The sequence below is a fragment of the Microcaecilia unicolor genome, chromosome 3, assembly GCF_901765095.1.
Source record: "Microcaecilia unicolor chromosome 3, aMicUni1.1, whole genome shotgun sequence".
Classification (NCBI taxonomy): Eukaryota; Metazoa; Chordata; class Amphibia; order Gymnophiona; family Siphonopidae; genus Microcaecilia; species Microcaecilia unicolor.
The window spans coordinates 55,172,106-55,197,466 of record NC_044033.1 but is presented as its reverse complement, the minus strand read 5'-3'; the positions used below and the strand labels follow the sequence as shown (position 1 = coordinate 55,197,466).

Here is a 25,361-nt window from a genome sequence, read left to right as displayed (position 1 = left end):
GTTAGGCATCCATAGTCTGCCTTTACAGAATCAGTGTTTCAACATCCATGCAATATGGACATCTAAATGTCAGTTTTCATATGTCCAAAATAAAAATAGTGCTTCTAAAATAACCACCATAGTAATGTAGTAGATGACAGCAGATAATGACCATCCAGTATGCCCAACATTCGCACTCATCATCAGTTCATAATTAAACTAACAATGAATTTAGTATAAAAATACTTGATCCTGGATTTTCTTTGCCATTTTTGGGACATAGACCATAGAAATCTGCCTGCAACTGTCCTTACATTACAGCTACTGGAGTTGCCATCAAAGCCCTCTCCAGTCCATCCTGAACTGTCTTGCCATATACAGACCATGAAAGTCTGCCTGGCACTGGCCTTAGTTCTTCACAGTCAGAGTTGCTGTTTAAGCATCACTCAACACATCACACATGCAGTCATTTTTTACATCATCCATTTTCTAATTAGTGATATTCTGTGTTCATCTCACGCCTTTTTGATTTCTGTCACCGTTTTTGTCTCCACCACCTCCCTCAGGAAAGCATTCTAGACATCGATCACCCTCTCCATAAAAAAGAATTTCCTGACATTACTCCTAAGTCTACCACCCTGCAACCTCAATTCATGTCCTCTAGTTTTACCATTTCCCATCTCTGGAAAATATTTGTTTCTTTATTAATAACTTTCATGTATTTAAATGTCTGTATCATATCTCCCCTAGCCTTCCTTTCCTCCAGGGTATGCATATTCAGGTCTTCCAGTCTCTTCTCATATGTCTTTTGGTGCAATCCTCATACCATTTTTGTCACCTTCCTTTGAACTGCTTCAAGTTGTTTTTTTTTTTTATATCCTTAGCAAGATACAGCCTCTAAAATGGAACACAGTACTCCAAATGGGGCCTCACCAACAACTTGTACAGGGGCATCAACACCTCCTTTCTTCTGCTGGTTGTACCTCTTTCTATGCAGCCTAGCATCCTTCTGGCTTTGGCCACCGCCTTGAGATCCTTAGACACTATCACCTAAGATCCCTCTCCCTGTCTGTGCATATCAGCATCTCGCCTCCTAGCACACATGGCTCTCTTAGATTTCTAATCCCCAAATGCATCGCTCTGCACTTTTTTGCTTAAATTTTAACTTCTAAACTTAGACCATTCTTCTAACTTTTGCAGATCATTTTTCATGTTGGCCACTCCTTCTGGGGTATCCGCTTGGTTGCAAATTCTTAGTATCATCTACAAAAGGGCAAACTTTATCTTCTAACCCATCAGCAATGTCGCTCACAAATATATTGAAAAGGTTTGGCCCCAGCACTGAGCCTTGAGACATTCCACTACTCACTTTCCCTTCCTCCAGTTGAATTCTATTAACCCCTACCCTCTGACGTTTGTCAACTAGTTTCTAAACCAGTTCACAACTTTGGGTATTAACTTCAGCCTGTCAAGTTTATTCAAGAGCCTCCTACAAGGAATCGTGTCAAAGACTGCTGAAATACAAGTAAATTACATCTAGCGCATGCCCTCAATTCAAATTGTTTGGCATGATTTACCTTGGGTAAAACCATGTTGCCTCGTATCTTTGTAACCCATTGGATTCCAGGAGGAGACTAAGGGAGGTCTTTTACTAAAGCTTAGCTCGAGTTATCTGCAGCAGGGCCCATTTTATTCCTATTACAGTCTCTGTCCTTAAATAAAGCACCTGGACCAAACTGCTGTACTGTGGAATATTACAGAACTTTTAATGTACAGCTAGTCCCAAAAATTAGATATTCTTTTAAAATCATTTCTAGAAAGAGGTGAAGCAAAGGGTTCCTTTATATAAGCTAAAACTATAGTTATGAGCAAACCTGGTAAAGATTCTGAATACACAAGTAATGATAGACCCATCTCACTTATATATGTTGAAAGTAAAATCTATAGGCCAAGGTGTTGGCCTATAGACTTACAAGGCTACTAGATAGAATTATCCTGAAAGATTAGATGACATCAGATAGCTAGACTTTTCTGTAATTTAATGTCGCTGGCCTCTATTCAGGAAAATCAACTGGTCACAGTTTCCATGGTTGCTGAAAAATCTTTCAATCACATACAGTAGTTATGTTTGTTTAAAGTAATCGATTGGTTTGACTTTGTGAGGAAATATTATTCAGATGGTATTGTGTAACCATCCAGTTGCTCTATTATTTGTAATTAATCAAAATAATGGGACTTGCTTATCTTCTTTTATCAAAACTACTATTCACAGCAAGAAAATTCCCCTCTGATTCTCTATTGGTAGAAGCGTCGGTTTCAGACCCTCAGTGAGCTTATCGTAAAGTTTTTAGCTTACTGACTCGAACCGGCGGCTGTTATTTCTCATATGAAGCCTACCTCGAGAATCCTCATTAACCAACCGCTTCTACTAGTCCAAATTATGACTTTTTTTCTTTTTTTCCTTTTTCTTTTTTACCAGTGTCACTTTATATTCAACTTAAAAGGTACACTTATCTTCTGCTGCTTTCCATATAGGACTTCCGGTACGCCCTACAGCGAGCTCCCGTTTCGCCACTAGCTTCTTAAGGAGCAGTACCGTTTCAAATGGGCTTCCTATACTTTCAGTCTTGCAGCGTCTATTATTTGTAAACAATTTACTCTCACCAACGTTACCACTACATAGGGGTACCAGACAGGGCTGCCCACTTTCTCCCCTACTCTGTAATATTGATATAAAGCTGTTGGTATTAGTCATCTGCCAATGTGCAGATGTGAAAGGCGTAAGATTGTTTATTTATGTATTTATTTATTGGACTTTATTAACCACTTTTATGAAGAGATTCACCCAAGGTGGTGAGAAGTCAATCTACATGGATGATCTAATGCATTTGTTGCAGTTGATTCTATACCAGTACTGCTAACGATAATAGAATTGCTGCTGTATCTGGTTATAAAATAAATTTGGGAAAAACAGAGTGCATCTCAGTGAATAAGCAGACAAATAGAGCGAATCTTCAGTCCTATCCGTTCCAATGGAAACATGATTGTATTATTTATTTATTTACATGGCTTGATACACCGCTATATGCCAGTATGTCTTCAGAGTGGTTTACAATAAAACAAGGCAAGTTGCTGGAAAAAAAAGACTAAGAGCAAGAAGGGAATGCAAGAGAGAGGAGGTGAGTTTTCAAGCAGACTTAAATTTGATATATCTTGGGGTCTGCTTTGATAGAACAAATAAAGACACAATAGTTCAGAAAACACAGAACCTATTCTAGTGAAGGATTTAACCACCTGATGGTCCCAATTATATTTTTCTTGATGGGGATGGTTAGAGGCTATTAAAATGATGGTCACCCCAAAGATAAATTCTATACTCAGCATAATTCCATTTAGATTTCCAGACTTTTATAATAATAGGACCATTGAAGGTCTCCTGATAATATTCCTGTGGTATAATAAACCCTCATGTAAGCAACTTAAAGCTGCCTAAAAATTAGGGCTGTGGATTGATCAAGTTAAACTAGTTAATTTTGTGCATGATTGAAAATGTTAGTTGTGATTAATCTTGGTCTGGCATCGCTGTACTTGCCCTGGACAGCAAGTGCAAAGCAAGCAGGCTTCCTCCACTGGCCCCAAGAACCTTCCTGCAGCTGCAGAAACAGAAAGTTGCATCATAGGATGCGGGATAGCTTTGCAGGAAGGCTCTCAGGGCTGGTGGAGGAAGCTTGCTTGCAGTACAGACCAGGAGCATAGCCAGACCTCAGTTTTGAGGGAGCCCTGAGCCCAAAGTGGGGGGGGGGGGGGGGGGCACATTTTGCTCTGCCTTCCCACTGCTCTCTGTCCCCGCCGTAACCCCACATACCTGGGCTGGCGGGAGTCCCCAAGCTCCAGTAGCAGAAGCCTTCCTCCAGCAATGTTCATCGCCGCGCTGCCTGCCCTGTTCCCCCTTCCCTCCACCCCTGAGCACATGCTTGGTTTTAATGAAATTGAGCATGCTCGAGCCTTCATGCATGCTAAATTTCACTAAATCCCAGCATACATGCCAGGGAAGAGGAAGCAGGGCAGGTAGCGTGACATTGAACTTTGCTGGAGGAAGGCTTCTGCTGGAAGGGCTTCAGGACCCCCTCCAGCAGATCTTGGGGGGCCCTCCCCCCCCACCCCCGTGGCTATGCCACTGGTGCAGACACTGCCCACGACCCAGGCAGCCCTACTAAAAATAAAGGTGGAATCAACTGTCACCTCTCTGTTCTTTTTAGATAAGAAGGCCAATGGTTTTGAGAAGTGCAGAATAATGTTAAAACAATATAGCTCAGTTTGGAAGAGAATATAATGTACCCCATTCCAATAGCTCTCCTCCCAGGTGAGTCCCTTCCCCCAGCCTAAAAACCAACTTTACAGGCCTTCACATCTTTAGATGATGCAATCACTAAAATAGATACAAGCTCAATTAGGAACCCTGTTTGTAAAAAAAACAAATATCCTTATTCTGAGATGGGAATGCTCATGTAGATTTCAGTCCCACCCTAACTCCTCCCATAGAATGCCCAGTTGATGTCCTAAATATAGACACTATCCCCCAAATTCTATATATATTGCTTTAATTAGAATGAATGTGCAGAACCTTCTAGGCTTATTCTATAATGTGGTGTGCATAAATTCTAATGTGCACAGTCGAAAAGGGAGCATGGAATGGGTAGGTTGTGGGTGTTTCAAAAACTATGCACATTATTATAGAATAGGCGAGATAGTTAGGCCTGGTAAATGGGGGTACACCTAAATTTTAGTCACGAGTGGCACATAAGCATATTCTGTAAACTACGTTGTAACTTTAGACATAGTTTATAGACTCACGCTAACCGTGTGGTTTTAAGGCACCATCTCCCTGATATTCAGTGCTATATAACCGGCCAGAACAGCTGATGACCGGTTAAATAGCCCTTAACTGGCTAACTGCTGATATTCAGTAGGGGATAACTGAATATCCCCAGCTAACAGCTAGCCAGTTATATAGCCCAATATAACCGGCTATCCGACAATTTTTAAATTTAGTTTAGCAGCCATATTTGGCCGCATGAAAACCTGGTATATCTTTGGCCGGTTTAAAGATAACCGACTAAGTCTAATATTTACTTAGCTAATTATCTATAAACCAGCCAAAAATAAACCAGAAATTCAATGCCGATCACCGGAAATGGCCCAGCATTGAATATCCGGTTTTATCATCGGCCACGGGAGTCAGCCGGTCTAACTCCTGCGGTCTGAATATCAGCCTTCATATATACAATTCCTCCCTATGCGATGCTTAAACCGGGTACTGTCACTGAATATCTCCACCAACTGGCCATTCCATGACTGGCTAAGTTAGGGGAAGTCTGGAGGTAGAGTTTGGATGGAGCCACAACTTAGCTGGTTAGCAGTGATATTCAGTCAGCTAACAGGTTAAGTAAGAGCATAGATAGGACAGTAAAAAGGCTAACCTAAATTTATGTGCTGAGTTAACTGGGCGCTGGTCTGAATATCAACCAGTGCCCAGTTAACTTCCAGGTCATCACACATACCCGGATATTCAATGCCAGGAGCCGCACATGCCCTGACATTGAATATTCGGGATTATTTCAGCCCATGGACTAAGAGCGGCTTCCATCATGGGCCAAATATTACTCCCTATCCAGCTTATTTTCGAAAGAGAAAGACCGCCCATATTTCGACCCAAATCGGGAGATGGGCGTCTGTTTCCCATGGGCGCCCAAATCGGTAAAATCGAAACCCGATTTTTGGTGTCCTCAACTGCAGTCTGTCACAGAGACGAACAAAGATCATGGGGGCGTGTTGGAGGCATGGTGACGGTGGGACTGGGGCGTGGTTATCGCCTGAGGAGAGATGGGCATTTTTAGCTGATAATCAAAACAAGAAGGGCGTTTTTGACGAGAATTTGGTCCGCTTTATTTGGACCCTTTTTTTTAGGTCCAAGTCCCAAAAAAGTGCCCCAACTGACCAGATGACCACCGGAGGGAATCGGGGATCACCTCCCCTGACTCCCACAGTGGTCACTAACCCCCTCCCACCAAAAAAACCCCACTTTACAAACTTTTTTTTGCCAGCTTGTATGCCAGCCTCAAATGCCGTACCCAGCTCCATGACAGCAGAATGTGTTCTATCCTCTGACAGCCTTTCCCTGGTTCTGATGTGGGTCTCGGGTGAGTGTGACACCTTTTCTGTTAAGGGCACTGCAGAGTCACATCAGCAATGCATTGTGGTGGGTGTAGGGTATTGGGCTCCGTGATTCCACTAGCTTGTGTTAAATGCTCACGATGTTGGTAATTGGTAGGCTCTACTCCCATGGTGCTTTTCCCTCTGCTTACTGGGTCAGAGTGTGCCCTGTTTTGTTTCCTGTAGTCCATGAGGTAGTGGCCATTTTTGTAAGCCAGTTTTAGATCCCGTTCATTTGTTAGTCACGTTACAGCACTTAGTTCTTACCTTGAATGTTGCTGAAAGAGGACATTGTACACCATTCTACAGGCTCAGACCTACTGCTAATCTCAGTACCAGCGAGACTCGTTGCCAGTGGGGCACAACTTCTGATCTGCAGTTAACTGTCTGTGAGTAAACGTGCTTATTCAAATAAAGGACGTTTTCAGCGAGATTAGTCTTCAGGTGTGAACTGCTGTGCCAAGGTTATACAGTAGCAAAAGTCCTGTCCCTGGAGCACTTTTAGTGGGTACTGCAGTGCACTTCAGGCAGGCAGACCCAGGCCCATCCCCCACCCCCCACACACACACCTGTACCACTTGTGGTGGTAAATGGGAGGCCTCTAAAACCCACTGTACCCACATGTAGTTGCCCCCTTCACCCCTAAGACCTATGGTAGTGTTGTACATTCGTCCCTCCCACGACCAATGGCTTGGATTAGGACGTTTCTGAGCTGGGCGTTTTTAGTTTCCATTATCGCTAAAAAAAAAAAAAAAACGCCCATCTCAGAAAGGACCAAATCCATGGCATTTGGTCCATCCAAACCGTATTTTCGAAACGAAAGATGGACACCCATCTTTTTCGATAATACAGTCTGTCCCACCTCTTCACATACCCGTTTTCGGACATAGACGCCCATGGAGATGGGCGTTCGCGTTCGATTATGCCCCTCCACATACACTTGTAAATACTGGGCTTTCTCAAATTGGATTTTTTTATTTGTATGCTAAACACGCATATAAGTGCTGGTATTTACATGAGTTTGAGTTTCTAAATTGAAGACCTATACATATCTGGGAGGTACAGTTAGAGGAATGGGAGTTAGAGCTGGTATTCATCAAAATATTATTTTTTTCCTAAATCAGAGTGTAAATACTACCAAGTTGTGAAACAAAATGTAAAAGAAAAACATGTATAGGCACCAAAAAGGTATGGGAAATCAATATAAGGGAAACCTTATCATTTAAAGAATTGAAGACGTTTTAGCTAAGTAATTTTAGTGTCAATGTCAGTTTCACTGAGCTCAGTGTACGAGGTTCCACAGGGTTCACCACTATTGTCAATTTTGTTTAATATTTTTATGAGCACGCTGGGATCTCTATTAGAATCTTCTAAATATTTATTTTCTTATGCAGATGGTATTTTTATTTTAGTTCCATTATATATGAACTCTGACGTCTCCAGCACCCTGATTTTGGAATGTATTGAGAAAGTTCAGGCTTGGGCTACTAGTAACTTAATGAAACTCAATACTGAAAAAGCTAGTTTATTATACTTCAGTAATTCCCCTGTTAGAGGTTCTTAAATACTTAAGGTTGAAATCTGGTGAACAAATTGATAATGTGACATCAGCTAAAGTTTTAGGGATAATTTTGGACATTCAATTAAACATGGGAAATCAGATTAATAACCTTAGTAAAAAACCTTTTTTTTTTAATATTCCGCCAATTAATATCGATAAGATCTTTTTTTTACCCAGAGCGTTTTCGCATGTTAGTTCAAGCTGAATTATTGTCCCAGGTGGACTATTGTAATGTTTTGTATATGGGTACTGCTAACAAGATTAGAAATAAGATTCAGCTGTAGCAGTATACAGCTGCGAGAATAATTTTTGGTTGTAAAATAAAATTGACCATGTGACCCCAGCTATTGAGGAATTTGCATTGGCTGCTAATATAGGCTTGCATTGAGTTTATGGTGACATGTTGGCTTTTCAAAATAATTAATGGTTGCTGCCCTCGATCTCTTGTTTAGTTAATTACTTTTCCTAATGTTTGTTCTGCCTCTCACTTTGGATCATTAATAAGACTAGATAGTCCTTCTGTAACCCAAGTTTGTTTGAAATGTATTCATGAAAATTAATTTAGCTTTCAGTCTAGTAGGATTTGAAATGGCATTCCAGTTCAGATATGGACACTTCCTAATTATATGATGTTTAGGGAAGCACTGAAAACCTACTTATTTAGCAAATATGTGGAAAATGTGTAGTACGTTTTTGATGCCATATTACTTGTTTTACCTGGATGTAACCCACTTTGATTCCAGGTTGATTTAGTCGAGATATAAAAACAGGAATAGAATAGAACTTGTCCAAACCTTTTCTAAACCCAAATATGCTAACCACTGTTACCGCATCCTCCAGCAATGAGTTCCACAGCTTAACTATTCTTTGAATGAAAATTATTTCTTCCTATTTGTTTTAAAAGTGTTTCCATGTAATTTCATTGCCTGCCCACTGGTCTTTGTACTTTTTGAAAGAGTGAAACATCAATTCACTTTTAACCCTTTTTACACTACTCAGGATTTTGTAGACCTCAATCATATCCCCCCTCAGCCATCTCATTTCAAAGCTGAAGAGCCCTAACCTCTTTAGCCTTTCCTCATATGGGAGAAGTTCCATCCCCTTTATCATTTTTGTTGCTCTTCTTTCAGTCTAGGCTTTCAAGATGCTATTTTTAAACAATGTCCATACCTGAGCTAACCTCTGACCCCTTAAGGTAAGCATCAATTAGGCACCTAACTTTTGGCACTCAAATGGATGTTAACAGCTATTAAGCATCAAAATGAGGGTGAAATGGCAGTTAGGTGCCTAAGTGCACTGAGGTGCTATTCTGTAACTTGGAGCCTGAGTGTTCTAGCACGTAACTGCAAAGGAAGTGTTCACATGGAAGGCATGGGTGGGTCATAAGCTTTCCAACTATTTAAGCGTATGCATTTAGGTGCACCCATTTATGTTGGTTTATTACAATCTTGATATATCACCTTTCCTTAATCAAAGCATTTTACAAATACTATACTTTCGTTTGTAAATGTTTTATTTGTTCACTTTATTTTTACTTTAAATAAAGTATTAAGTATGGTTTGTCTTTATCTTATTTTAGTATGTGTCTTTAGGTTTTTGATTCAAGTATTTTTTTAATCCATGTTTGTAAATATGTTTACATTTTCATCATTGATTATTTTCTCTTAATTTAATTTATTTGTGATGGTGGGATAATAGCCAATATTTTTTGGTTCTATGGTATTGCACCGGAATTAAATTAAGTAGAATATATGGAACTTTGCTTAGCTTTCTTCATTAGCAGCTGTGTGGTGTTAGGTCCTGGAAAAAAAGAGATGTCTGCCAGCATCAACTGGCTTTACAGTACTATCAAACATGAATATTTAACATAGAAGTGATGTTCCTTTTTTCTGCACAGTATATACTTTGGTGGAAGCCATTTAAAACAGAAAAGTTAGCCAAAGAGATGAGATTGCCACTAGGGGTCACAGCAACCATTTTGAGGCTGGACCCACGATGGGCCAGAGTGAGTGGGCATCACTCCTGCTTGTATGACTACCAAGGAGATGCCATATAGTCCAGGGAAGCCTATGGGTTGGAGGCTGGGGGCTTGGGCTAGGCTGTCATTCACTTTGGGGGAGGGGGGATTGGGTTGGGGGGCACCTAAAACCACTCTTGCTGCTACCCAGAAGTTAACTGGGCACCAACAAATATTCAGACTGGTGCCCTGTTAGCTCCGCTGCTAAAGTTAGGACAGCCTACTGCCCGGTTAAATTGCTTTGAATATCAAGCAGTTCACCTTTATTTATAGTCTTCTTTTGACATTTTAGGTCAAGATGATGGAGAAAATACAGATGGCTCTTTCTCTGTTGGCTCTACAGTATCTGAGAACAGGATTGAAGTACCTGGTGCACTCACTTCATTAGAAGAGACAGAGGAGGAAAGTAAGGACAAGTAAAGAAAATAAACTTCCTTGATACAGAAAAATCCACAGAATGCTAGATTTCCATTAAAGCTTTTAATTATGCCTGGTAGAAGACCTAAATGATTAGACCAAGCGTCTAAATAGGCCCATCTCAGACCTTTATGGCTCATCTCTTTTTCCACTGAATACCTCCTTTGGTGTGTGTATGTGTTCCCCCCCCCCCCCCCCCCCCCCCCCCCCCACACACACACACACTTTCCTCTAGGACCTGATTCATTAAGCTTTTCTTTTATTGTGACTCTGGGAAAGATTTTGATAAACCAGGCACATGATTTCCTTAAGTGTTGTAGATACTTAGAAAATGTTTGTTTTCCCCCCTAGTTAATCTATATTGACCACTCTGTTTATAATATGATTTCCTAATCCAGTAAACCATGTTGTGATGTCTTTCAGGCTCATTTTCGAAAGAGAAGGACGTCCATCTTTCGACATAAATCGGAAGATGGACTTCCTTCTCACAGAGCCGTCCAAATCAAAACCCGATTTTGGACGTCTCCAACTGCAGTCCGTTGCAATGATGTCCAAATTTCAAGGAGGCATGTCGGAAGTGTAGCGAAGGCGGGACTTGGGCGTGCCTAACACTTGGACGTCTTTGACCCATAATCGAAAAAAGCAAGGACATCCCTGACAAACACTGGGATGTTTTCACCTGGACGTATTTGTTTTACGAATAAGGCACAAAAAGGTGCACGAAATGACCAGATGACCACCGGAGGGAATCGGGGGTGACCTCCCATTATTCCACCAGTGGTCACTATCCCCCTCCCACCCTCAAAAAACATCTTTAAAAATATTTGGTGCCAGCCTCAGATGTCATACTCAGGTCCATGACAGCACATGCAGGTCCCTGGAGCAGTTTTAATGGGTGCAGTTCACTTCAGACAGGCGGACCCAGGCCCATACCCTCCCTACCTGTTATGTTTGTGGAGGATCAAAAAATACACCTGCAGTGAAAAAGTGTCTATATAAGATAAGGGGGAAAGTCTCAACAAACTGTGGCATAAACACAATAGTTAATTGCACACAGTAAAAAGTCATCATTGACAAAAAAACCCCATTTTTGTCTTATTTTTTCTTTTTTATATTGAATTCATTATTCAAACAAAAACAGTAAATGAAAAAAGAACTTTCTGTATCAAATGTCCTTAAGAATCAAATAAACAAATTAGTGAGGACTTATCTTTATATAGTAGAATCCAGCTTATGTGATAATTCACATGCGGTCCCAGTGGTCCCGTTTCGCATTGCTTCCTCAGGGAACCACACTGCAGAGCGTCAAAGTTTGAAATTGCTGGAAACAGAACAAAACATATGTTTTTGATGCACAAGCAACAAAAAATTTTTTTTAGATTATATCAAATAGACACAATATATTAGTTCTAACATCTAAATGCTGGAGAGCACACTTTCCTCTACCTGCTCACATCCATGGGGCAGGAAAATGCAGACTTTAAACAAACATTTGTCCAATCCAAAGGTGACACGTCATCAGTGGTGTGCTGGTAAAATTTTAACAACAGGCTCTCTCCCCGGTCCACCTCGGCGCCCCCCGTCCACCACTGCACCCCTCCCAATCCACCTCTGCGCCCCCATCCACCTCTGCGCCCCCCCAAAAAAAACTGCAGAGCTAGCTATAGCCGGGGGGGGGGGGCAATGCATTCCTCTCTCCAGGAAAAAAAAATGTAAATGATCCCAGGTTCCAATCTAATTCATGTTTAATATGGGATAAAATGCCATAAATAAGTAAATAAATATAAACTTTTAATGTTCAGCACCTGATTCTCAAAGTGGACTTATTCCAAACACTATAATGAAAATAAAATTATTTTTTTCTACCTTTGTTGTCTGGTGACTTTGTTTCTCTGATCATGCTGGCCCAGTATCTGATTCTGCTGCTCTCTATCTGTTCCCTTGACTCCGTTTCCAGGGCTTCCTTTCCATTTATTTATTTTCTTTCCTCCTTTCTTCTTCATTTCTGGTCCTCTGCAGACTTGACTGTACAGTGGATCCAGCTTCTACCTATTTTCTCCATCCATGTGCAGTTTCTCTCCTCACTTCCTTTTCCCTCATCTAATCTCCTTCCTCTATCTTCCCTCCATGTCCAGCATTTCTTCTCTCTCCCTTCCCTCCCCTCCATCCATGTCCTGAAACTCTCCTCTCTCCCCTGTCCTCCTCTATCCATCCATACCCAGCAATTCTCTTCTCTCCCCTGCCCCCCTACCCATCCATGCCCAGCAATTGTCTTCTCTCCTCTGCCCCCCTCTATCCATCCATGCCCAGCAATTGTTTTCTCTCCCCTGCCCCCCTCTACCCATCCATGCCCAGCGATTCTCCTCCCTCCCCTGCCCTTCCCTCCTGCTCCCATCCATGTCCAGCGATTCTCCTCCCTCCTGCTCCCATCCATGTCCAGCGATTCTCCTCCCTCCCCTGCCCTCCCCTCCTGCTCCCATCCATGTCCAGCAATTCTCCTCCCTCCCCTGCCCTTCCCTCCCGCTCCCATCTCATGTCCAGCGATTTTCCTCCCTCCCCTGCCCTCCCCTCCCGCTCCCATCTATGTCCAATGATTTTCCTCCCTCCCCTGCCCTCCCCTGCCCGCTCCCATCCATGTCCAATGATTTTCCTCCCTCCCCTCCCCTGCCCTCCCCTCCCGCTCCCATCTCATGTCCAGCGATTTTCCTCCCTCCCCTGCCCTCCCCTCCCGCTCCGATCTCATGTCCAGCGATTCTCCTCCCTCCCCTGCCCTCCCCTCCCGCTCCCAAACATGCCCAGCGATTGCCCTTCGCCCCCACCGTCCCCTCCCACTCCCATCCATCTTTTTTAAATACCTCCTCGCCGTTGAAGCGCCGCGTTAAAGTCCTGCTGCCCGTCTCTAGCTTTCCCTCCCTGTTTGCTGCAGTTCGCGTGAACATCGTGCCCTTAGTCCCGCCTTCTGACGTCCAAGTGTTATGACGTCAGAAGGCGGGACTAAGGACACGAAGTTCAAGCGAACTACAGCAAATGGAGGAAAAGCTTGGGCAGCAGCAGCAGGGCTTTAATGCGGCGCTTCAACGGCGAGGAGGTATTTAAAAAAGATGGATGGGAGCGGGAGGGGACGGTGGGGGCGAAGGGCAATCGCTGGGCATGTTTGGGAGCGGGAGGGGAGGTAAGCATGGCGCCCTCCTGCCATGCTTACCTCCTGCAATGGATCCGGCTCGCCCCAAACAACAACCGGCTCGCAAGAGCTGTCAAAATTTAACAAGCGGCTCTTGCGAGCCGGAGCGAGCCGGCTCCAGCACATCACTGCACGTCATTAGCAATTGAATGCACACTGGCCTATCAGCGGCTATCAGAGTAAGCCGCCACAGATGTCTGTCAAAAAAGCTGCAGGCGCGTACCATAAAACCGGTGTCAAAAATCAATTAGATGAAGGCAGCCCAGTGCATGGTGGAATTAAGACCCTGAGGTTTCAGCGTTTTTAATCGGTGGATCCATCGCTGTTCTATCTGTAACAACCTTCTGCTTCAGTCACCTCCACGTATATGGTCGTTTACACAATCAATGACCCAACATTTCAAAGAATCAAAACAGTGTTGAAAATCTTTACAATGAGATACCAGAGGTGCTCCCAATTTTAATGAAGAAATGCAAGACTTATGCTCACTCAACCGTGAGCTCAGACGTCTGTCTGTTTTGCCCACGTATAACTTGCTACACGGGCATTGTAAAACATACACCACATGATCAGATTTACATGTGGTTTGGTGACTGAGTTTGTAGGTCTTTCCATCCACTGGGTTAAAGAAACAGTCGTATTCAACCATATTTATACAAAACATGCATGCTCCACATGTTTTATGAGCCCCAATTTCAAACGAAGATCTTCTGACTACATCAGCAGGACATAAGATTACTCCACACTGGCCTCCCACTTAGCCATCTATTCCCCCCCTTCAGTCCGTTCAGAACTCTGCTGCACGTCTTATCTTCCGCCTCGACCAATATACTCATATCACCCCTCTCCTCAAGTCACTTCACTGGCTTCCGATCAGGTACCACATACAGTTCAAGCTTCTCCTACTAACCTACAAATGCACTCGATCTGCAGCCCCTCCTTACCTCTCTACCCTCATCTCCCCTTACGTTCCTACCCGTAACCTCCGCTCTCAAGACAAATCCCTCCTTTCAGTTCCCTTCACCACTACTGCCAACTCCAGGCTCTGCCCTTTCTGCCTCGCCTCACCCCATGCTTGGAACAAACTCCCTGAGCCCATACGCCAGGCCCCCTCCCTGCCCATCTTCAAATCATTGCTCAAAGCCCACCTCTTCAATGTCGCCTTCGGCATCTAACCACTACACCTCTACTCAGGAAATCTAGACTGCCCCATCTTGACATTTCGTCCATTAGATTGTAAGTTCCTTTGAGCAGGGACCGTCCTTCTTTGTTAATTTGTACAGCGCTGCGTAACCCTAGTAGTGCTGTAGAAATGTTAAGTAGTAGTAGTAAGTAATAGTTTAAGGTTGCGGTCCCTAGAAAAAGCTATCTGCAGGTCCGAATTTTTGAACACCTCATGAGATTGGATGATATCCCAGTTCTTATGGATAATATTGGCCACCTCTTCTCCACCCTTCTGGTATCTAACAACAAATGTCTCTTTTCGTTCTCTGGTATCATTATTCACTGCAGGCTTATTGGACAGTAAAAGATCTCTATTATTATGATGAACTCTGGTGTATGATTTTTTCAACACCATGGCTGGATAACCCCGCTGATGTAAAGAGTCTGCTAGTTGCTTGGCTTGCTGTTTGAAATCCTCCACATCCGCTCAAATTCTCCTATATCTTAAAAATTGGGAGAATGAAAGACTGTTCTTTAATGAAAGAGGATGACAACTCTTGTATTGCAGAAGAGTGTTCTTATCAGTCGGTTTCTTGAAAACCTTCATATGGAACATACCCTCTTTCAATTCTATCTTCACGTCTAGGAAATGGATGCAAGTTGTAGAGCTCTCACACGTGAATTGTAGGGCAGGATTCAGGGAGTTCAGCCATTCTTAAATCGAGATAGTGAAGGGCTGTCTCCCTTCCATATTACAGAAATATCATCAATGTAGCGTTTCCATAACAAAATAGAGTCTTTATACTGAAAATTAGTCAACCAGGTGCTTTCAAAACGAGCCATATAAAGATTGGCCACAGATGGGGCAAATGATGCCTCCATCGCTACCCCAGAAATTTGTTGAAAGAAATCATGTTGAAACAAGAAAACATTTTTACACGAGGCCAATTCCGCTAATTCCATCAAAAATCCTGTAGGAACATCTACAGGTCTAGGACGGGATTCAAGAATCATATTTATGACTTGTAATGCTTCATCTTGTGGGATGGAAGTATATAAGGATTTAACATCTAAAGTCACCGTGAGTATATCAGTGTTGTTATTTAATGACATCTCTTCCAAAATATTCAAAAAATGCGTCGTATCTTTGATAAAGGAAGGTGACAAAATCACAAAAGGCTTCAAGAAGTAGTCCACAAATATGGATAAGGGTTCTAATAAAGATCCTCATAAAGACAAAATCGGACGCCCCGAAGGTTGTTCTAGACTTTTATGTATTTTTGGAAGAACATATAAAACTGGGGTTCTAGGATGTTTCAAATTCAAAAATAACCATTATTTTTTGGTCAAAAAACCCAGTTCTAATCCCTCAGAGGTCACTGCTTTAATCACATCTTGTAGCTCTTCAGTCGGATCTTTGGTCTATCTTCAAATAGACATCTGTTGCAGACAACTGTGACAAAACTTCACCGTTGGGAACACACGTGAATTATCACATAAGTTGGATTCTACTATATAAAGATAAGTCCTCACTAATTCGTCTATTTGATTCTTAAGGACATTGATGCATAAGAATGTTTGATATAGAAAGTTCTTTTTTCATTTACTGTTTTTGTTTGAATAATGACTTCAATATAAAAAAGAAAAAATTAGACAAAATGGAGGGGTTTTGTCAATGATGACTTTTTACTGTGTGCAATTAACTATTGTGTTTACGCCACAGTTTGTTGAGACTTTTCCCCTTATATAGACACTTTTTCACTGCAGGTGTGTTTTTTGAGACTATCAACATTAGTAAGCAGTAGAACTGATCTATGTGGATTATTATTTACATGTTTGTGGAGGAAACAGCGAGCTCTCCAAAACCCACCACAAACCCACTGTACCCATATATAGGTGCCCCCTTCACCCGTAAGGGCTATGGTAGTGGTGTACAATTGTGGGTAGTGGGTTTTGGGGGGGGGAAGGGGTTGGGGGGTTCAGCACACAAGGTAAGGGAGCTATGTTCCTGGGAGCATTTTATGAAGTCCACTGCAGTGCCCCCTAGGGTGCCCGGTTGGTGTCCTGGCATGTCAGGGGGACCAGTGCACTACAAATGCTGGCTCCTCCCATGTCCAAATGGATGTTTTTGAGATGGACATCTTTGGTTTTGAAAATCACCGAAAGTCAAAGACGTCCATGTCTAGGGATGTCGAAATTTAAGGACATCCTTGAATGTGGGCATCTCTGATGATATTTTCGAAACGAAAGATGGACGTCCATCTTGTTTCAAAAATATGGTTTTCCCCGCCCCTGGATTTCGACATTTTGCAAAGACGTCCAAATCGCAACTTGGACATTTCTTTTGAAAATCCCCTGTTAGTTTCCTTTTTTGTAGAGTTATCTCTCTTAAAGGAAACTGGTCAACTTTGCTTCAGCTATTTCACTCAGAAAGCAAATTAGGTAAAAAAAATGATCACAGAGTATGTTCATAATGTCCATAGACCATCAGGAAGATTGTTACTATTGACTCAGGGAAAGTTTATATCATCTCTGGATGCAGTGTCTGCTTCAAGTTGTCACTTTGGCTAGTGTATATAGAACATGAAACTTCACACCTACCTTGCTTAGAAGGATAATCTCAGCATGACGTTGGCCAAAAGCCTAAGTAAAAGATCTAAAGCACTGCCTCAAATTCAGTTGGCGATGATTTTTTTTCCAAGCAGTCTATCAGTTTTAAAGCTTTATCTTCTAATATTCATACAAAATATGGGTTTTGAATGAGTCAAAGCATATGTACATCAAGCCTTATATAGGGCATAACATCATTGGTGCATAACTATTTGTTCAAGGAAAAATAGATTTCAGACCTATGTTAGATGTAAAGGTACTGTTTCACTTCTAAATGAAGGGAACTGTTTGGATCTCAGGAATATCTCCCCTGCAGAGATACGTTTGTGACCGGGGTACGTCTTGTATTTGTGATACAGTTGTGTGAGAAAATGTAGGAACCCCGGTCAAATTGTATGTTTCAGTGAATCCCTAAATGAACACATGCTGACATAACCTCAGCATAGTACAAAGTTAAACATGACATCTTTCTGCAAGATTTGATAGCACATGCAGTTCTTATTGGATATACTGCCCATTACTGAAATATCTAAACATTTTACAAAGCAATAACTAAAAAGTGGGTAAAATTCAAAACAGACAATAGGTCCTAGGTTATAGTGCATCAGAATAAAATATAATATAAAAACATAAGAAAGTAAAAATTGTCATGTCAATAACATCTGAATCTGCCCTGCTGTGACCACTCCAGCATCGACCCCTCTCCGTTTGTTTTGAATCCGTAAAAACAAAACAAACAAACAAAAAACACCCTGCAAATAGTAAATAGTGCTTATGGCTGGTACAAACGTTTGGACACCCTTTCAAGTAGTACTTTGAAACACCTCCATTGGCAGAAATAACAGCTTCAAGACTTTTCCTGTAGCCAACTAAGAGTTTTTTTTTAATGAGCGCTAACATTTTTAGCTGGCGCTAAATGCTAAGACACCCATATGAATATAATAATGTACCAGCTGATTAACACTAGCGCACCTCAGTAAAGGACCCCCTAAGAGTTTGGGAATTTTTCCTATTTTGAGAACTCTTCTAACTCAGAAATATTCTTAGGTCTCCTTGCATGCACTGAATGTTTCAGATTTTTAATAATAATCAAGTCTGGGGACTGTGAAGACCATTCCAAAACCTTAATCTTAGGATTAGGTAGGAAAACCGGTGCTGGGCTGACTTTTGTGGCCTGTGGCCTGTGCCCTGATGGAGGCTGAGCAGATTTGGATGGGCCGAAGTGGAGCTTTTCGGGTGCTTTGACAACAACGTCAGAAATTTTAGAACAAGGCCAGTGCCGGACAGACTTCTATGGTCTATGCCCAAAAATGGCAAGGATAAATCAAGTGATCGACAAACACAGAAGAACAAAGGACCCTCGCACAGGTCAAAGCAAGCAGGCAAACACAGTGAAGGTGACACCAAAGATGATGGAAAAACAAAACGTCCAACGGACTCAGTGAGTTCACATCAGAAGTTTTATTCACAATATGCAATGGACTTGACAAGAATCGTGTTTCGGCCACAGAGGCTTGCCTCGGGAGGCCCTAAACAATACAAAATATATAAATCTACATAGCAGGACCTGTTTATCCACTCCTACCCTAGTTGAGATAATAGTTAACCATCTCTCCGACCTCATATGCAACTTTTTTTAAATCAGTCACCTTACTCTCTAACTCTTCCTACTGTCCTACCTATCTATATGTTACATCCTTGCTTTACACTTCACTATCAATTATAATGCTCTATTACGTATTGTGTTGCCATTGTAAGTAGTATACCATACCATACTTTGTATTGTTTGAATATTTTTACTGCTGTAACTGCCTATTGCTCATGTTTGACCTATTCTTACTGTGCACCGCCTTCAGTGAATTCCTTCAAAAAGGTGGTAAATAAATCCTAATGACAAATAATAAATAAATCGCTATCATAAAAACATAAGGAAAAAATGAATAAATAAATAAGCAGAGGAATGATGACACAGTTATAAAATACATATATAAACCATATATATCTTAATACCACCAGCAACACATGGATATATATGTGTCAATCATACTAAAATATGTATAATACAAACAACATAAGAAATCTTTAATCTAAAAATCATAAACCAACATAAGCAACATAATGGGCATAAAAGTGACACTAGGTATTACAATGTCCATCAAAAATGAGGACCTAACTGTAAGTGGTATCCACAATTGTGAGAGTAAAAATGGGTATAAACGTTGAGGCATAAAAAAAACATAAAAACAAAAAGCATATGTAAAAAGGAACCCAATGCTAAAAGGGCATGTGTGTGCATGTCAGGGAAAGACCAGTCTAAAATGAAACTGATTTCAAATTGCCTGTACGGACCATGTCTAAATAAGTAGACACAATTAAAGGATACACTTTACTCAATGGGGTTATTAATGTAATACAACAAAGAATGAAATGTCTATAACAAAAACATATATTAAAAAGTATACTAACTGAAAAAATATTAAAAAGATAAAAAGTAGTAAAATACAGAAACAACAGCATGTGTATGGAGATCAGGATCACTCTATAAAAGCTACATAAATCTGTACCTGTAGTGTGCAAGTATTTAACTTCTCAACACTCTATAACGTCTGAAAACAACACACCTGGAAGGTAGAGAGAGGGGAAGTGATAAAAAGCCAAATCAATGAAAACTAGAAAAAAGGAAAACAAAGAAACCCCAGGTTAACCCTGGCTTGTGCCATGTGCATGAGTGTACTGGTGCTAAATTGTGATAGTAGAACAAGATAAAAAAGAGCAAACAAGTACTGACCTAGAGTACCAAAACATAAAAACAAAGGTAAAACTGAATAAGGACAGTTCTCCAGAGTGAAGTGCATAGTAACTAGAACAACACTACTAGTAATAAAGTGCACATCCAACAGAGTACTAATAGTGGAGCGAGGGTAATGAAAGACAAACACAGAAGGATGAACACCATGAGGAATGGTGAGATAAACTGAAGCAAGACAATGACTATTAATTAAAGTATAAATGCATGGGAAGAACAGGAACCAAAGAGAAATAAGAAAAGGCAGCGGCTACTTGTAAAAACAAAACCTAGAAACAGAACTAAAGTTGGGTCTGTGATACAAAGAGTAGCTGTAGTCAGACAGCAGCACTGCCTAAAAATAATTCTGTACAATCTTACTCTACCAGAAAGAACGGCCATAAGAACTCAACAAACCAGCGAATGCATTATCATCAAACCCCAATGGCATTCCTAGGGGGGCTGACACCTGGGGCGGATCGCCGATGCGCCCCGCCCCCCCCCCCGGATGCAGCGCCCCCCCCCCAGCGAAAGGACACCCCCCCCCCCGCGAAAGAACCCCTCCCCCCGGGTGCACGCCGCTGGGGGGGTGCCGCGCGCGCCTGTCCTCCATTCGTTCCATGCTTCTTCTCTGCCCCGGAACAGGAAGTAACCTGTTCCGGGGCAGAAAAGAAGCATGGAATGAATGGAGGACAGGCACGCGCGGCACCCCCCAGCGGCGTGCACCCGGGGCGGACTGCACCCACCACCCCCCCCCCCCCTAGGAACGCCACTGTCAAACCCGCAGACAAAGGAGGCGCAGTGGTAATTATGGACACACAAAAATACATTGAAGAAGGGCACAGACAGCTCTCAGACAATACATACTACAGGAAACTAACTGAGGATCCAACACAGGGTTATACAAAGCAGCTAAAAGACCTTATCAGAACATTTCCTAAACAAGTACAGCCACATCTGAAGAAACTCATACCAAACTAGGCTTCTGTGGGCACATTCTACATGCTACCCAAAATCCACAAACCTGGAAACCCTGGCAGACCAATCATATCGGGTATTGGCACACTCACGGAGGAAATATCTGGGCTCATAGAGGGAATTCTGAAACCTGCCGTGCACAAAACAAACAGCTTCATACAAGACACCACAGACTTTCTGAATAAATTGAAAAATATCAAGCAATTACCACCAAGCACCCTTCTGGTCACAATGGATGTAGAATCACTATAAAGCAACGTTCCCCATGTGGATGGCATAGCTGCATGTGGGAGGCTCCTAAAAACATCCACACTGAATCATCAATACTCACCAGAAACTATTACAAAATTAATCAAATTTATTTTAACTCACAACTACTTCCACTTTAACAATGATATCTATCTACAAATAATGGGCATTGGCGATGGGCACCAGGACAGCACCCCAATATGCCAACCTCTTTATGACTGAGCTGTAAGAGACATTTCTGAATACATACCAGACTAAACCCCTAAAATACTACCGGTACATCGATGACATTTTTATGATTTGGACTGAGAGGGAAGAAACTCTGAAACAATTTTACAATTCCTTCAATACATACCATCCTACAATCAGATTCAAAATTGACTACTCCCCAGAAAAAGTCAATTTTTTGGACACCACGGTCTCAATCAGCGATGGCTATATACAAACATCTATATGCAAGAAACCCACAGACAGATGCAGCTACCTCCACAACTCCAGTTTCCACCCTTCACATACAAAAAGATCCATTATTTACAGCCAAACCACAAGATACCACCGTATCTGCTCTGACCCAAGGGACAGAGACAGACACCTTGAAATCCTGACTGCATCCTTCAAACAGAAAGGCTACAACCCCAAAATAATCTCCAAGAATATTGCCTCCTCCCTCAAAACACCCAGGGAAAATCTGCTACAGTACAAAGAAAAAAAGCCACAGACAGAATCCCCCTTATAGTGACATACAACCCAGGGCTGGAAAAATTAAGAAAAATCATAAAAGATCTTCAGCCTCTACTCCATGAGGATGAATTAGTGAAAGAGATATTCCCATCCCCACCATTGCTGGCTTTCCGACAGCCATCCAACTTAAAACACAAGCTAATCAGAAGTAAGCTCCCAACACAGACTCAAAAAGAAGAGTATGGCACACATCCTTGCAATATATACAGCTGCAAGCTATGCCAAAACCCCACAGGACCCCACAGTCATTCACAAAGGAAAAATATTAAACATAAAGGAATCCTTTACATGCTCATCTTCCAATGTGGTATACATCATTCAGTGTAAAAAATGTGACGAAGGATGCTATATTGGAGAAAAGTCAGATGCTAAAGACAAGATTTAATTTACATAGACATCACATGAAAAATGCTAGTGCCAGCCAGGATGCCACACGCCTGTGGGGCAGCACTTTACAAAACCAGAACACTGTACCAGTGATTTCATAGTAAGAATCCTGAAAGGTAACTTTAAAACAATACAGGAACATAAGACCTTTGAAGTCAGAATGATTAAATATTTTGACACCCACCAGAAGACTTAACAAAGATCTGGGTTTTCTAGCCCATTATAAACCATAAAGTTGTATTGCTCTGTTTGTCACCCTCCTGTCTCCATGCATATCTCACCTATCCACCCCCACCCTGTTAGACTGTCACTGAAATGCTTTGATGTTTCACTTATATATACTGTCATCTACCAACATTTGCTTATTTCCGATCTGATGAAGAAGGGCAACCTTCAAAAGCTAATCAAGAAATGTATTAAGTTATGTCCAATAAATAAAGGTATCATCTTATTTTCTTTTCCATGTTTTATTTTGCTTTATTTCTATTGATTACATAAAAATAAAGAAAGAAACTGCAGACAGACGGCGACTGGTACACAAGCCAGGTGTAGGAGAAGAATAACACCAGTGGCTGCTGTTTTTTCAAAAAATAAAAACGTGTATTTTTTTTTTCTGAAAATACTGTTTTGCTTTTTGGACGTTTTGCTATTTGAACGTTTTTGCGATTTAGATGTTTTGTTTTTTGGTCCGTTTTTGAAAAAAAAAAAGTCCATGCACAAAATCAAGCCATTGGGATGTAGAAGGAGCCAGCATTTTTAGTAGACTGGTCCCCCTGACATCCCAGGACAACATTAGGGCACCCCAGGGGCATGACTTCATAAAATGCTCCCAGGTACACATTTCGCCATTGCTCCATTGCCTTGTCTGCCGAGCCCCCCCCCCCAAAATCCACTACCCCAACTGTACACCACTACCATAGCCCTTACAGGTGAAGGGGCACCTATATGTGGGTATAGTGGGTTTCTAGTGAGTTTTGGAGAGCTCACAGTTTCCTCCACAAGTGTAACAGGTAGGGGGAGGTAGGAGCCTGGGTCCACCTGTCTGCAGTGCACTGCACCACTACTAGACTACTCCAGGGACCTACATGCTATTCTAATGGACCTGAGTAAAACATGTGAGGTTGCCATAGAGGCTGGCAAGTAATGTTTTTCATCACATTTTTTGTGGGTGGGAGGGGGTTAGTAACCACTGGGGGAATAAGGGGAGTTCATCCCTGATTCCCTCCAGTGGTCATCTGGTTATTTAGGACACCTTTTTGTGCCTTATTCGTTACAAAACCAGGTCTAGCTCAAAACGTCTTAGTTTTAGTCCTGGACGTTTTTGTTTTGTTCCATTATGGCTGAAAAACGTTCAAGTTTTAGGAATGCCCAAGTCCTGCCCTGAACATGCCCCTGACACGCCCCATTGAGATTTGGACGTTCTTCTGACGGACTTTATAGAAAAACATCTAAAAATAGGTTTTGAAAATACTGATTAATGCTGCTTTATGCCACTTTTTAGACTTTTTTCTGTTTTGAAAATGAGCCCTGAAGTTTACAAAATGCTGTAGCTGAGCACTTCTGTTTTAGGTGAGCCACAATTGCAGTAAGCTTTTGAACTTCAGTTTGCTCATTTAAACCATTCCATAAATATGCAGAAGGATGAGAGATACAAGGACCTGAATAACCAAGGAGCATGGGATTATGATTTGTTGCCTAAACAGCGTGGTTTATTGACAAGTCTGTTGGGAGGAAAAGAATACATTTTGAAATGTCATCACCACAGTTGAACAAATTAGTTAAAGCAGGTACTATGAATAGAAAGATAAGTAAAGATAGAAGTGTGGAAAGGCACAAGAGTGATGCTCAGGTATTCATACATTTTTTTTTCAACAGGGGGTGTGAAACTAGGTCTTGGAGACTTCATATTTTACAGTGTACTGGTAGGAAAAGCTGCTGCAACCGCTGATGGAGACTGGAATACCACGCTGGCCTGTTTTGTGGCAATTCTGATTGTAAGTAATTGTATGTGAAATTTTTACAAAGTATCCTGGTTATGTTGGCAAAAATGACTCCTGTAACAAGGAAGGTCCTTTTTAAACAATAAAATGGAGGAGAGTACTTTTAATAACCTCTTCTACCACCACTCCCTCACCCGCTAAAAAATGATTTGATTGGTCTCACTGAATTTCTCAATATCCCACAAGTGGGAGTACAGTTTAGGAGCATGTTTGTGATTTGAGTTGGTAGTAGTATTGGGCTGTTCTATTACATGATCAGATTATTGTATTACCTTGGCTGCCTTGATTGTTATATCTGTTGCAAAGCAAAAGCATGAGATCTCCACATGATAAATTTAACTTTCTTTTTTGAGGAAGGGGAGCAGAGTAGTTTTTAAATGATTCTTGTGCTTCCTTTCTCATTTGGGGACACGTTTTAATGATAGATCATTGGTTTACTGTTCTTGTTATTCAGTTTGGAAATAGTAGAGCAACATAGAGTGGATGGCTTGACCACATCCCTGTTCTTCCACTGGTTATTTGCGTCTTTAGTCTAAGTCCGTGTATCTAGTTTAGTTCATCGTAACTGGCTTATAATTTATTCTGACATACCTTTGTACTCTTTATAGACTGTAATAGAGCATCCAAGCCCCAATATCAGTTATTTTGATAAGAGACCCAGAGGTAGCAGCATAGTATATGCTTGCAAAACACTGCAATTCAAAAATCCTTTAAAATGTCTTATAGCTGTAAGAATCAGTGTATTTCCATTACGTCCCAAGGATCAGTCCAGACAAATGGGTTGTTACCATCTGCCAGCAGGTGCAAATAGAGAACTCTAATGAGTTGTGCCTCATAAGCTCCTGCGCTTAGCAACCAAGCCATTGTTCTCTATCTCCAGCGGGTAACAGCTCCTGTGTGGCTTCGGTGTGGCCTCCTGTCCTGCTGGCAGGTTTGGTTGAGTTGGGTGTTGAGATATCCTATGCCTCAGGTGTAAAACCAGGCGGTCGGTGGCCCAACTGTTTGGGGAGGCTAAAGGGGGTGGGGTTGGGGGTGGGGCCAGGGGTGGAGCTTAAATACATAATTGTCTGATAACACAC

General features: G+C 41.7%; 1 protein-coding gene across 2 annotated transcripts in view; it reads left to right on the top strand.

Annotated features, from left to right (window-relative positions):
• LOC115465463 (presenilin-2-like) overlaps positions 1-25,361 on the top strand; it is a 137,477-nt gene that overhangs the window by 96,414 nt on the left and 15,702 nt on the right. For both annotated transcript variants that reach the window (XM_030195948.1, XM_030195947.1), the window contains exons 9-10: positions 10,063-10,176; positions 24,158-24,276. In XM_030195948.1, the coding sequence (XP_030051808.1) occupies positions 10,063-10,176; positions 24,158-24,276 (233 nt within the window). The remainder of the gene's footprint in view (positions 1-10,062; positions 10,177-24,157; positions 24,277-25,361) is intronic.